This window comes from Zalophus californianus, chromosome 6 (assembly GCF_009762305.2).
Source record: "Zalophus californianus isolate mZalCal1 chromosome 6, mZalCal1.pri.v2, whole genome shotgun sequence".
NCBI classification, from domain to species: Eukaryota; Metazoa; Chordata; class Mammalia; order Carnivora; family Otariidae; genus Zalophus; species Zalophus californianus.
Window position 1 is genome coordinate 26,557,111 of NC_045600.1, and position 14,540 is coordinate 26,571,650.

Sequence of the window (14,540 nt, forward strand, 5' to 3'; positions counted from 1 at the left end):
TTTTTTTTTTTTAGATCAGTGGCTTGGGTCACACACACACAAAGATCAATGACTTACCTCCTAAATAGCTGCAAAGTTATGAACTACATGGGAAACCTACTGATTCTTAGAAAAATTCTAGGATCTCAGAATGCCCAGCAGTTCTTAGGAGCCTAAAATGAAAGTTAAGTTGTCATGTTGCCTGCCTGGATTTCCAGATATCTGGATAAACAACCCTCATATAGTTGTGTCAACTGAAGGTCATGGGGAATATAGAAATGTGAAGGCCCTTAGGGAATTGTGGCATTATCACACACTTTTGGGGAGTAAATTTCATGCTAATAAAAGGTGTTGGCAGTGATGGGTCCTTTGCCTTCAGCCTCTTGTAAAGCATTTGAGTCTTTGCCCTGGATGAATCTTTAATACATTTTCTTTCAGATGTCATCTTTCAGATGTTACTTCACCAAAGCAAGTGATTCTACCATAATTGTAGTTACTCAGTGCAATGCAGCAAGGGATAATTTAAACAATTTTTACCCCTTCTGAGTACCAGAGTCTTTCAGAAAAACATGGCAGACTTCTGTATTATTTTGCAAAGTGTTCATTGGAGGATTTTGCTAATGCCTTAATAAGAGTTTTCTATGTTTAAAGATTTGTTTTTAATTTTAATTTTATTTTATTTAAGATCTTATTTATTTTTTTGACAGAGAGAGACAAAGTGAGAGAAGGAACACAAGCAGGGGGAGTGGGAGAGGGAGAAGCAGGCTTCCCGCTGAGCAGGGAGCCCAGTGCGGGGCTTGATCCCAGGGCCCTGGGATCATGACCTGAGCCGAAGGCAGACACTTAATGACAGGGCCACCCAGGCACCCCAAGATTTTTTAGTTTTTAAGTGATGTCTGTGACACCTAATGTGAGGCTCAAACCCATAATCCTGAGATCAAGAGTCGCACACTCCACTGACTGAGTTAGCCAGGTGCCCCTTAATAAGACTTTTCTGACTTAAATCTAGGCTTTTGTTGTCATCTAGAGAGGCTCCTGTCCTTAAATTAGTAAATTTTGAAAAATTTTTATCTAGGGGCGCCTGGGTGGCTCAGTCTGCCTTCGGCTCAGGTCATGATCCTGGGGTCCTGGGATCGAGCCCTGCATTGGGCTCCCTGCTCGGCGGGGAAGCTGCTTCTCCCTCTCCCTCTGCCTGTGGCTCCCCCTGCTTGTGCTTGCTTGCTCTCTCTCTGTCTCTGTCAAATAAATACATAAAATATTTAAAAATTTTTTATCTATCTCTCTATGTATCTATTTGAGAGAGTGCAGGCACATGCAGGAGCATGGGGAGGGGCAGAGTGAGAGGGGGAGAGGGAGAGAATCCCAGGAAGACTTCCGGCTAAGTGTGGAGTCCATCGCAGGGCTTGATCCCACAGCCCTGAGACCAAGACCTGAGCTGAAACTGAGAGTCATATGCTCAACCCGCTGAGCCACCCAGGTGCCCCAGGTGGTTTTTCCCAGGTCCTTGCCTGACTGTGGAGATGATGACATCTTTGATGACTCTTCAGTGCTGTATTCTTGATACCATTCCCTGCTGTCCTCTACTGGTTTCATTTACAGTAAACATTTCTAATAACCTGTAATCCTTTCCTTCTGCCTTATGGATTAAATTAGGGGCACCTGGCTGGCTCAGACGATAGAGCATATGTGACTCTTGATCTTGGGGTTGTAAGTTCGAGCCCCACCTTGGGTGTAGTGAATACTTAAAATCTTTTTAGGGGCAGGGAAAAAAATAAAAATAAAAAATAAAATCTTTTTTTTTTTTTTTTTTTTTTTTTTAAAGAATTAAACTAGTGTGAGCAAATCTGGAAGCTTATTTTTATCCAAATATGCCTTGGAGAAGTTCTACATTTTCTGCAACTTTATTCATAGGAGCTAAATCAAAGTTAGAGTTCTTAGGTCAGCTTGGAATGTGAAAGTATGTTATTCCTGCAGTCTACCTTTCTGAACTTCCTCCTTGCTCTTAAGAATTGTTGTTGTGTTTTTGGGGGCTAGGGAGTGGAGATGTGTGAGTATCTGATTGGTGAACAGATTCTGAATAAAGGAAGAGTGACACCATACTGGTGACTACATATTACTTTGAAATTTGATTAGTTCCCAGACTTTTTGCCCTATAATATGTGTGTGTTCAGGGTTCTAAAGAAGTCTGTTCTTAAGCCTTTTCTTTTAATTCAGAAGAAGTTTCACATGAACAAGAGCCTTTAGGAATCTTTAGGGCTAAATATTCCTTCCCCCTTGCAGATTATTTAGTTATTGCTGACTTCAGGGCCTCTCCCTTGTGAGTGCCTGCTAACCCCTCCACGGTGGAGAATGGCAGCCTGAACAATGCAGTGTCCCACTTGAGAGGACTCTTCAGGCGCTCTTACTTGCACTGACCCAAAGAATCCATCACATTCTGCTAGTCTTTCTTGGCTTCTGTGCAACCCATTCTTTCAGACATTCCTTTTGTGGGGAGGCAACATGGAATGTCGGAAGAACATGGATTTTAGACTACTTCAAATCCACACAATTTATTAACTCTGTGATGATGGGCAAAATACTAAGTTTTCTCATCAGTAAAATGGGGTTAATAAGACAGGCCTCTCTGGAATTGTGAAGATTAAATAAATATTATATATAAAGTTACTAGCATAATTCCTTAATCCCTTTATCCTTCCAAACCACTCAGTTGCAGAACCTCAAGCCTAAATCACTTAATAATTTTTTCTTTGTTCCCGCATCTTGGCTGCTGAGTGTTGCCACTAGAAATCTGTAGTCTATAATCTCAGCTGAGACCTCAGTGCTACCAAGCAATACTTTTATGGGATTTTTTTTTAAGATTTTATTTATTTATTTGAGAGAGAGTGTGTACAAGCAGAGCGGGGAGGAGTAGAGGGAGAGGGAGAAGCAGGCTCCCCACTGAGCAGGGAGCCTGACACGGGGTTCGATCCCAGGACCTTTGTATCATGACCTGATATGACCTGAGCCGAAGGCAGATGGGTAACTGACTGAGCCACCCAGGCACCCCCTTTTATGTGATTTTGGTCAGCTTTCTTCTTAATGCAGAGGTCAGAAGTTGGTGGCCCCAAAGAACTTGGTTCTATAGACCTCTTTTGTTTGGCCTTGAGATAGTTTTTCGTATATTGGGTTTGGCTGTGAGGATTTAAAATTTAGGAGATTTCATTTTTTTTTAAAGATTTTTTTATTTATTCATTTGAGAGAGAAAGCGAGAGAGCATGAGCAGGGGGGAGGGTTGGAGAGGGAGAAGCAGACTCCCCACTGAGCGTGGAGCCCGACGTGGGACTCGATCCCAGGACCCTGAAATCACGACCTGAGCCGAAGGCAGACACTTAACTGACTAAGCCACCCAGGTGCCCTTAAACTTAGGAGATTTCAAATAAAACTTAAAATGTCTAGCTTCTTTTGAAAAATTGGATGCTCTGAAAACCCAGCGTGACATGGCACTCATTGGTTTCTCTCTTGAGGCAGGCACATCTTTTCACTTTGCCAAATTGTCCACAACCTTGTGAACCTACACTGGCCCATTAGATTTAGTTACATTGCTCACTTGATCCTTGTGGGCATTTACTTTTTGGTTTTGTCCTATGGGCTCCCCCTCCTTAAAATCCCTCAAATTTGTCCCCTTCTCCTCATACTCAAAGTCCTCATCATTACTAACCTGGAGTACTGGAATAGTGTCCTAATCCATCTTCTTATCACTAGTATTGTCCCTCTCGAGGGACTTGTCTTCACAGTATTATCAGATTCATCTTTCTAAATTGCTAACTGAATCACATCACTCTCTTGTTTCAAATTCTTCATTGCCTTTCCACTTTGTACCAAATGAAGTTTAAATTCCCTAGCATGGTTTGCATTTCTACATGATCTGGCCAGTACCTCTCTAGCCAGTTAACCTCTCTGTGTTTCAGTTTCCTGCTATGGAACATAAGAGAAATAATAGTTCTTACCTATAGCGTTATAATAAAGACTAAATTTTAAAATGCATATAAAGCACTTGGCATAGTACTCAACCTTTAGTAAGTGCTCAATAAATATTAATAGTATTATGGTACTACTATATTTTTGTTTTGTTTTTTTCTGGACCCTAGGTGTGCATATTTGCCTTTTCTTCTGCCCCGAATGTTTTTATACCCCTATTTTTCCCTTAATTGCAGCTCATCCTTTAGGACTCACGTGTCACCTCCACGGTACACTCCCCGAACCTCCATATCCCATGGCACCTGTGCTTTCCTCTAGTACTGCACTTTTAACATTACAGTGAGATCTCATTTCTTATTCGTCTCATTTAGACTTTTAAGCTCTTCGAAGACAGGAACTATTTTACATATCCCTGTATCCCCAGTGACTAGCACAGATCTAAGCATTGACAAATTAATGAAGGATCGACATCATTCATGGCAGAATATACTTGATTAATATTACTATTACTTTTAGGGAATTTAGAAGATGTGCCATAAAACGTTTTTTAATTACCCCTTATTTCAAATTAGTCTAGCAGTGAAAACTATTCTTTAGTTACTATATTTTTCCTCAAAATGAAATACCTTTATTTCTGACCATAAGTGATACATGCCTTTGTAGAAAATTGAAAGAAAAATAAAAGTATAAAGAAGTCTTACTACTCAGGAAAAAACTAGTTTTATTAAAGTGCTTTAAATGCATAGACTTGTGTGCTGCTCAGTTTCCGTATTTAAAATTGCACCTATAAATGAATCTTGTTTGACAGAGCATTAGAACATCTAGTTTAATATAAGGAAGCTACTAGTTTTGTGTTCCACATTGCAAGTAGCTTCCTGTCTTAAATAATGAAATGTGCCTTCTGCTAGGACAACCATGAACCCTAGAAAAGAAGTTGCAATCCAGTGTGTCATATTACTGTGTCATTCCCTTGTTTTAAATATGACCCTTCACTTACCAGTGTATGCCACTTCATCTGTGCTTACAGGCCATTCTCTACAAATGGAGCAGTTTCAGTTTGGAGAACTAAAGCTAACAACCTAGAAGAAAGAAATTATCACTGGTGGAAGCCAAGGATGTCTTTTTTAGAACAAATTTCTTGCTCATTCCCCATGCCTCCTCTGCCACCCCATTTGACCATTGACATAATTGATGTGAAATTTGCAGGAATAGATCTTCCAGATTTTCTTCTCCACGCATGTCCTTTTTCCTTCTCTTTTTGCATCAGGTGTCCCATTTCCATTCTTTGCTCCTACCTCCACCCCGTCAAGATTTGTTTTACAGAAGAGATGTGTTCTTATGTGTCTTTCTCCTTTTTGTAGTACATTCTTCTGGTAATTGTCCACTTCATTTTTGTGACCTCTCCCTTTCTAGGTAATGATACTGGTGTACATTTTATATAGCAAACTTTTGCTAATAAGCCCAGTTTGTATCAACTGTATTGCCTTTTTGGTATGGTAAGACATTTCATAGCAGCGACATATTCTATTTATTTATTTATTTTTAAAGATTTTATTTATTTGACAGAGAGAGACACAGCAAGAGAGGGAACACAAGCAGGGGGAGTGGGGGAGGGGAGAAGCAGGCTTCTGCTGAGCAGGGAGCCCGATGCGGGGGCTCGATCCCAGGGCCCTGGGACCATAACCTGAGCTGAAGGCAGACGCTTAACGACTGAGCCACCCAGGTGCCCCAGCAGTGACATATTTTAGCCTTTAGTGTGGATACTGTTTGAATGAATGAAATTTGCTGTATCTGAGTTTCATCTTCTAATCCAATTCCTGTCTTTAAGAATGGACTGAACATAGTCATCATAATGAGAAATATCAACTGTCTTCTATAGACAGTGTTTCTTTCCATTCTCCAGTTTCTCTAAGTTCTCTTCCCCAGTGTTATTTGCTTCCTGTTCTTACTTACTTTTTATTTTAGATCACAGATTCTGCTGGTCATATTCTGTACTCCAAGGAAGATGCAACCAAGGGGAAATTTGCCTTTACCACTGAAGATTATGACATGTTTGAAGTGTGTTTTGAGAGCAAGGGTAAGTAATCGGAGTGTTTCCCCTGAATTAAGTGTCTCCTCTCAAGTTAGAGCTTGAACTTTCTCTCTTGGGCTATTAGGAAGAGGAAATGGTAACTACATTGTTTATATGTCTTTCACACATATAAGTGAAAGTTGGCTAATCAGCTGAGTTCTTCATGTACAGGAGTAGGCATTTCTTAAATGCTGTGACCTATTTGGCTTGAATGATAGAGTTGAATTTCATATAGATGCTGGAAAATAGTGCATTTATATATATGCTAGTGACATGTTTTCTCGGGACTTAGAAATAAGGTCTGTCTGACAAACAATATATGGCAAAGTTAGAAATATTTTTGGTCTCCAGAGCACTTTCCTTGTTCTGTCTTGCTGTGGATTCTTCTGTGCATCTCAAGGTCAAGACCCCATAGTACCCTTTAGTCTGATTACTTGATGGTTTCTGTGCTCAGTAATGGGAGAAACGGCAGTTTCCTTTTTACTCCCTATTCATTAGTTTAAAGGACACTAGACTCTAAAAGGTTAATGCATTTATACTTGTTACATTATTTGGGACTCTTTTGGACTGCAGGACATAAAAACTCAAACTGCCTTAAAGAAAAAGAAGGGATAGATCATTTGACTCTCTGAACTGGGAAGTTTGCAACATGGCGCTGACCTCAGGCATAGCTGCATCTTGGGGTTTTTATGGTATCTTTGGAACTCTATCTCTCTCAGTGTTTCCATTCCTTGCCTCCATTTAATTTTAGTCTCCGGCTTCCTCTGTGTAGAAGCAAAAGGACTCCTGGCAGTTTTACGTTTGTAGAATGTTCAAAATATAGGATCCTAGAAGAAGAGCAAGCACCTTTGCCAACAATACCAGTAGATGCCCAGGAATGGCAGATGAACCAGCTGCTTTTGATAGTTAATCAAGAATTGACTCCCTTGATCTAAAGTTGGTCAGTTCAGCCTAAAACCTAAGGGAGTTTGCCAGAAGTAAATGGACTAATAGATTAAAAATAAAAAATTAAAGGATTTTAATGGTGATTTCATGGCCATGATATTTCAAGATATCCTTCTCTCTGCTCCCACCAGTGCCAGTTCCAGTTCCAGGATGTCTCAGCTATATTCTAGACATTTCCACATGGTTGTGCACTTCAAAACCAAGATGTCTAAGACTGTGTTCACAAGCCTCCCTTTCAGACTAATTCCCCTCTCTTATCAGTGTTACCACTATCCTTCCAGTTACTTGGGCTCACATTTTGAAATTATTTTTGCCTTTTTCAGCCTATCATCAAATTATACTGATACTTCTTTCAAAATATCTTCTGTATCTGTCACCACACAAATCTGAACTCTAATCTTTTATTTTTTTTTAAAGATTTTATTTATTTATTTGACAGAGAGAGACAGTGAGAGAGGAAACACAAGCAGGGGGAGTGGGGGAGGGAGAAGCAGGCTTCCCACGGAGCAGGGAGCCCGACGTGGGGCTCGATCCCAGGACCCTGGGATCATGACCTGAGCCGAAGGCAGACGCTTAACGACCGACCGAGCCACCCAGGCGGTCGTTACTGTCTTTACTGTCTTTTAAACATGCTGTACTCATTTCAGTATTTGAGCCTTTGCCTGTGCTGTGCCCTTTGCCTAGAGTACTTTGTCCTTGCCTTCAGGTGCTCTCTCTTTAGTGAAGTCTGTCCACAAGTTAACCCTTCCCTTCGGTAACCTTTACTCCATAGCTGGGATTATTTGAACTGGTTTTTTTCTCTCAAAGTTTTTACTGCTTTGTATTTTCATCGTAGCTGTTATGAATGTTTGTCTTAGTTCCCCGCTGAATTATTTGAAGGCAGAGATTGTAATTTAGTCACCTAGTGAGTTCTCACTGAGTAGTTACTGAATTGACTTCAGTCCATTTCAGAAACCTCCAGTGTTCAGGCAGCGGGGAGTGTAATACCATTCTCTCTGGCTTGTACTTTGAAGAACTCCAATGCTTAAGTGGCACTGTTTCCCTAAACTCCTAATTCCATGTATGCAGTTATTTATTTATTTATTTATTTATTTGTCAGGGAGAGCAGAAGCAGGGGGAGCAGCAGGCAGAGGGAGAAGCAGCAAGCTCCCCACTGAGCAAGGAGCCTGATGTGGGACTTGATCCCAGGACCCTGAGATCATGACCTGAGCCAAAGGCAGACACTTAACCGACTGAGCCACTCAGGTGTCCCCCATGCAGGCAGTTTTTTATTTCATAAATAGGTAAATTGGGGCTGAGCAATTTTCTGGGACTGTTGAGTCTTTCTCTCTCTCCTACTTGATTTAACGTTAAATTCTTTTTTGATCAAGCTGAATCAGTTACCTTTTCTGATACAAGCCTAGCTCTGTTGGCCCTACTATCCCAAATAGGCATTTCTCTTTCTGAGTAGCACCCCTGAAAACTGTACCCTTCTTTAGAGGTGTTTTCTTTCTTTTCTTTTAAGTGTTTTGTGGGTCCTATAACATTTTATTAACCTACTGAAATGGCCTTACATTGACCAAAATGTTTGAATTAAAGTGGAATATTAGCTAAATCCTGTGTTGTTTTCAGTACTCATGTTTATATTACGTAAATCCAAGCTTAGTGTATACCCAATAATCCTTTTTTTTTTTTCCAAAATTTGACAGGGCACCCTTTTCAGATGTAGAAATGTACCTTTTTAATCTTAGTTGGTGCCCACTACCGATTGGTCTATATGCCACTCAGTTTTATACTGTTTTGACTTGAGTGTTATTTCCTAATCCAGTAAGCCTGTATGTTGTCTCTTCTGCTGTTCTGTCCCTCTGTAGTACCAGCTGCAGTGTTTTGTGTCCTGCCTGCTCAGAGATGTTTGCCAGCAGCATGTTCTCATTGCTTTCCGGCATCCCACACAGATAGAGGCTTTGTCTGGAATGCTTGTGATTTTAGCCAGAGCCAGGAATTTTCTGCAGCTGAGTAGGGGGAGGAGTTGTGGCTATTTCCCTCTATTGAGAGGGTAGGGGTTAGGGAGAGGGTGGGTGGGTGATTTCCCGGAATTTTAAATATTCTACACAATGAATCTTTTGATTTCTTTCTCAGGAACAGGGCGGATACCTGATCAACTCGTGATTCTAGACATGAAGCATGGAGTGGAGGCGAAAAATTATGAAGAGGTATGTCCTGCTGTAACAGCCGGTAGTGTGCTGTGCTAGGAGGTTTCTATGACCTAGTCAGGCCAACTGGCTGTGCTTTGCCCAGAAGGCTTTTTTCTCAGCAGTCATGTGACAAGCAGCTACAATCTTATTGATACAAAAAGTTGTGTTAACAGTCTTGAACAATAATTCTGGCTGTGCCTTCGGCCAAATGACTGAACCAGCTATCCCATAGACATGTTAGTGTGTATGATGGCTCAGTTGGTTAAGCATCTGCCTTCGACTCAGGTCATGATCTCAGGGTCCTGGGATCGAGCCCCATGTTGGGCTCCCTGCTCAGTGGGGAGTCTGCTTCTCCCTCTCCCTCTCCTCCTCCCCCTGCTTATATGTGTACTTTCTCTTTCGCTCCTTCAAATAAATAAGATCTTACAAAAAAAAAACCCAAAACCACAAGAACTATTCAAGACTGGAGGATTGATCTTTACAGAAAGGTAAGAGTATTCTTACCCAGATCAGAGGCTTTTTACAACAGTACCTGAAGGTATGAAGAAGAGGTGGGGGACAGGAAATGTAAATGGTTTTTAAAGAATGTAAACAAAATAAAGGAAAGGTGATTTAAGTGATTTAAGAGAATTTTCTAGGACTGATGGACCCACAGAAAGTTGCTCCATCTTTGGTCAGGACCTGGGAAGGAAATGTCCTAAAATGGAAGAAGAGTGGAAGTGACCGGCTAATTCTGCAACAGGAAGTAGTCGTACAACAATTGCAGCTCTTTAAGTCTTTCCTCTGTTTCTTAGTTCAGATATCCAGTAGAATAACACCAGACTGAGTTATTTGTAGGTGATCAACAAGAGCGAGGGATATGGTAGAGGTAGTGAATGGAAGACAGTTCCTGGTAGAGACTTTGAATTGTTTGTTTCTGTGTCTAAGCTGGTTTTTTTTTTTTTTTTAAAGATTTTATTTATTTATTTGACAGAGAAAGAGAGAGAGAGTTCACAAGCAGGGGGAGAGGCAGAGGAAGAGGGAGAAGCAGGCTCCCAGCCGAGCAGGGAGCCCGATGCGGGGCTCGATCCCAGGACCCTGGGATCATGACCCGAGCCGAAGGCAGCCGCTTAACTGACTGAGCCACCCAGGCACCCCTAAGCTGGTTTTTTAAAAGAGAGCAAGAGGGTCTCTTTACTTGATGAACTGAAGAGTAAATTGAAATAATCCTTTTAAACTTTGATGGTTGAGAAGAATCTTAATTGTATTTAAATAAGGTAATGTATGTTAAAATGCTATTTTAAGGTAGAAAAGAGAAAAATGTTGCAGTTATTCTGAGGTAGAAAAATAGGTAAGGTGATTTTCAGTTTTCGATAACTGCTGCAGTATCCTCAACTTGAGACCACTCTCTAAGCCAGCATGCATTGTTAAAATAGAAATTTTACCTGTTGTAACTCTTTCCTCCTGCTATGATGGCTGCCATTTATTACGTAATAAGGCATTTGATTAGACATTAGACATCATTTTTCACTCTAAAACAGAGGGCATTATTGTGAGTTTATACAGAAAATGATGTGGACATCTCTGTCACAGAGCATGTTAGAACTATTCCTCCTGGAATTTCTACCATCCTTGGACTTTGTTGACATTGGGGAAGGGCCTTTATCTTTCCTGACCTTTCGCTTAACCTACGAGGGGAATCCCTAGCAGAAAGGAAACCACAGCACTTCCTTTGCCTGCTTCCTGCTTTGGAAGTCTGGCACGTCCTAAGCATGTCGTTACGCACATGGTTACAACACAGCTCCAAATTCTGTTTCTTAACCAAGGAACTCCTGCTGCTACTCTCTTTGGTGATCTTACCACCAACCCTACCACCCCCTCCCCCAAAAAGGCAGAGCAAACTGAGACAGAGGAGAAGTGGTTTCAACACAGGCCAAAGGCAGCCCTTTCCTCAGTCAATGGCTAGGCTCCCTTGAATCTTGCTTAGAAATAGCTGTTATTTGTCTCTCAGCAAATGCCTGTGACAAGAACGTAAATAATAGAAGCACTTGTTTTCTGGTTAATTACCAGAGAGCACTGAGCGTATGTAGAGGTTTTGAGGCATTTAATTTCAGGTCTTTGAGGTAATAGAGAGCTTTTATCTCCAGAGGATTTGGGCCTCTTGGCATAAGCATTTGGCTTTGAGGAGGTGGCACATTTTCTTCAAGTTTTTTCACATCCAGAGTATCTCCCTCACAGTTGTGGGCTTCATGATTCTGAAATCCCTTGTGGTCTTGTAAAATTGAATAGTAGTCAGTGTTTCAGTAGCTGGGCAGAGTACTACAATGCCTACTAAATTGTTAGAGAGGATTTACTTCATTAGTGCATGTGGAATTGCTATGTAAACAATACAAATGTAAGATGATATTTAGAAGCTAGAATGGTTGTCCTGTTGTAAAGAAGCATAGAGTCTTGTAGTTTGAATGCTTTAAAGAGTTCGGAATGCTTATGTCCTCAGAAATAAAGCACTTTTGATTCCCTCTGTTGAATTTTAAGGACCTTTCACCACTGTCTTTTGCCCGTGGTGGGAGGGCGGGGCATCTTTTTTGTGGTCTGTGGTACTAGAGCAGCTGCTTGTGTGGATTGTCTGATCCTGCAGTTGTGGAAATGAAGGCAGTAACTGTCCCACGAAGAAGGAGCTGTCTGACACATCCTCAGACTTGGCCTGTATATGTCCCTTCTTGATATGGATGTTAGCATTTTCAGTACAATAAAAATCCTGTTGTGCCTGTGGGTTCTATTAGTATGTCATTTGCTATCAACATGTATACCAGAAACACAGTTGCCCTTGTTGGAACAACAGCTTAAGACTTTCCAAAAGTTCTACTTTTTTGAATGCCCTCAGGAAGGAGGAACTCTGGTTCTGCATACTAGATCCAAAATCCTTTCTCGACATGAGTTAAATGAAATAACGGGCAAGGCACCTGACACATAGTTTGGTTAGTTCAGTAGATTTTGGCTTCCTTCTCCTACCCTTTCTGGAAACTGACTATAACAGAGTAAATAGAATCATGCTAAATTTCATATAGCCCCTAAGATTGGCAGTATTATTTGGCCTTATTTTGGTACATTCTTGACCTTTTGAGCTTCTATGAAGAGGCTTGTGATTCACATACCTCCCCACACACGTAAACTTGTCCTTGGCTGTAGGTCTGCCTTCTTTATCTTGATTGTGTAGACTAGATGATCTCCACTGTTACTGCTGTGCTTCTAAAATTTGGGGGGGCTATGGGGGGGAGTGTGGAGGTAACAGCAATTTGACTGAATTTGGCTTACCACAAGAAGCTTCTCTTAAGTCTCAGTGCTCTACCAAGGAAAACAGTCTAGCGATTCTCTAGAGGTCAGTTTCACATGTATGTTTTAAGAAGCAGTTTTTCAGAGTTAAAACGATTCCTAGATGCAGTTACATATGACTCTGAATTCTAGGTTTAAATCATCACTGGGAGGGGGGTGGAAGATTTGGATATGGCTTAAGAAGGGTAATTTCACAGTTTTTTTGAGGTGTCGTACATGTGCAGGGAAAGGCTTTCTGACTTGTAGCTTTTCCAAGCAGTCCCTCCCACCACAGATGAGAGTGACAGTGTGGTAGGGAGGACTTTCTCCTGGGCAGTGGGTGAAAGTAGGTACAGAGTGCTCTAAGGAAGCCTTGCTTCAGGGGACCAACAACACTTATTATCTCATATGAGAAAGTTGGCTCCTCTGAAGAAGGCATTGAATGGGTATGCTATACAAAGTTTACATTGTATTAATTTCTTTGAGTTCAAGGGCCAAACTAGTGTGGGGAAAAAGGATAAAAATCAAAACAATGTGAATATGACAATGTATGATTGTTAATTATGTGGCATAGTCTAAGTGCTGTAGGACTTTAGGAAAGAGGGAGTCGGTGTGGACAGAAGTTGTTAAAGCTTCATGGTTAAGGCTTGAAAGATAGGTAGGGGTTGGGTACACTGAGTGGATATGCTTTTGGCAGTCAGAGGTACGGTTTTGCTTGCATTTTACAGCGGCAGAGCTTTGCAGTTCTGATGCTGAATAAATGCTTTGGTGACCTTGGGTAGGGATTCAAGAGACCATGGTTCTGCTAGTCCTGGTCTTCCACCCAAAGGACTTGATAACTATGGAATCTTCAGTTTCATTTGTAAAATGCAGTCCCTTGTAGCTCTAAGAGTCTTGAGTGAATGGCTAAAATGCAGCTTACAGGGGGAATGCTACCCTCTAGTGGAGAACCTATGGTACATAACATTGTCAAGTAGGCTTTGCTTTTATCAAGCTGTTGGCAAAATACGTGTCATCCTTCCAGCCTGAGAAGAGAGAAGTAGACTGGAATAATGGCCTGATTTTTTTTTTTTTAAGATTTTGTTTATTTATTTGACAGAGAGAGACACAGGGAGAGAGAGAACACAAGAAGGGGGAGTGGGAGAGGGAGAAGCAGGCTTCCTGTGGAGCAGGCAGCCCGAGGCGGGGCTCGATCCCAGGACCCTGGGATCATGACCTGAGCTGAAAGCAAATGCCTAACAACTGAACCACCCAGGCGCCCCTAATTTCACATTCGTACAGACATTGTGAACATTAAATCAGATGTTCAGAAGAGCAGAACAACAGTCATTGGGATTTTGATACAGTTGTTCTTGTTACCTTTTTGTACTGACTATGATAAAAGTCTTGGTAATAAACTCATTGAATACTTAGTCCTGGGCAAGCGAAGAGGGTCTTCATGAGAATAGTGATGATAATTTGCTTAAAATTTTTACTCTGTTAGTCTGTAAAAATTAGAATAAGAGCAGTATGAAACCAGGGAAGTTTGACTAATAAACTGGACAACTTACCCAGATCCTTGTGGCCTAATATAGCTTGATAATTTCACCTTTGATCCAGAAAAAAAAAAAAGTGTAGTCTATTAGTTTCCTTCATCAACGTTTTAGTACCTTCAGAATAAAATATAAACTCAGACTTGGATTCCAATCTCCACTCCACCAAGCTCTGAGAACTTGGGCAAGTTATTTAATACTTTGAATCTTAATTTCCTGATCTGAAAAATTTAGGGATAATAATATTCACCTTATATAGGGTTATGAGGATTAAGTAAGATTATAAGGTATAAAATACATACACATTATGGATACATACACATATATGGATATATGGATCCCAGGGTTCTGGGATTGAGCCCCGAGTGAGGCTCCCTGCTCAGCGAGAAGCCTACTTCTCCCTCTGTGGCTCCCCCTGCTTGTGCTTGCTCTCTGTCTTTCTCTCAGTCAAATAAAATCTTAAAAAATATATTTTCAGCTGGCAGGGGCATGGCCATAGTTTCACTTCCAGGTTTTTTTGCAAGTTGCTATTTAGAGAGCCTTAAATCATTTATCGCTAAAGAAGTTTCATGCCATTGCTTTTATACTATC

General features: G+C 41.0%; 1 protein-coding gene across 1 annotated transcript in view; it reads left to right on the forward strand.

Annotated features, from left to right (window-relative positions):
• Window positions 1-14,540, forward strand: part of TMED10 (transmembrane p24 trafficking protein 10) — a 35,138-nt gene that overhangs the window by 14,376 nt on the left and 6,222 nt on the right. The window contains exons 2-3 of the mRNA XM_027570770.2: window positions 5,902-6,013; window positions 9,071-9,144. Coding sequence (XP_027426571.1) covers window positions 5,902-6,013; window positions 9,071-9,144 — 186 coding nt within the window. The remainder of the gene's footprint in view (window positions 1-5,901; window positions 6,014-9,070; window positions 9,145-14,540) is intronic.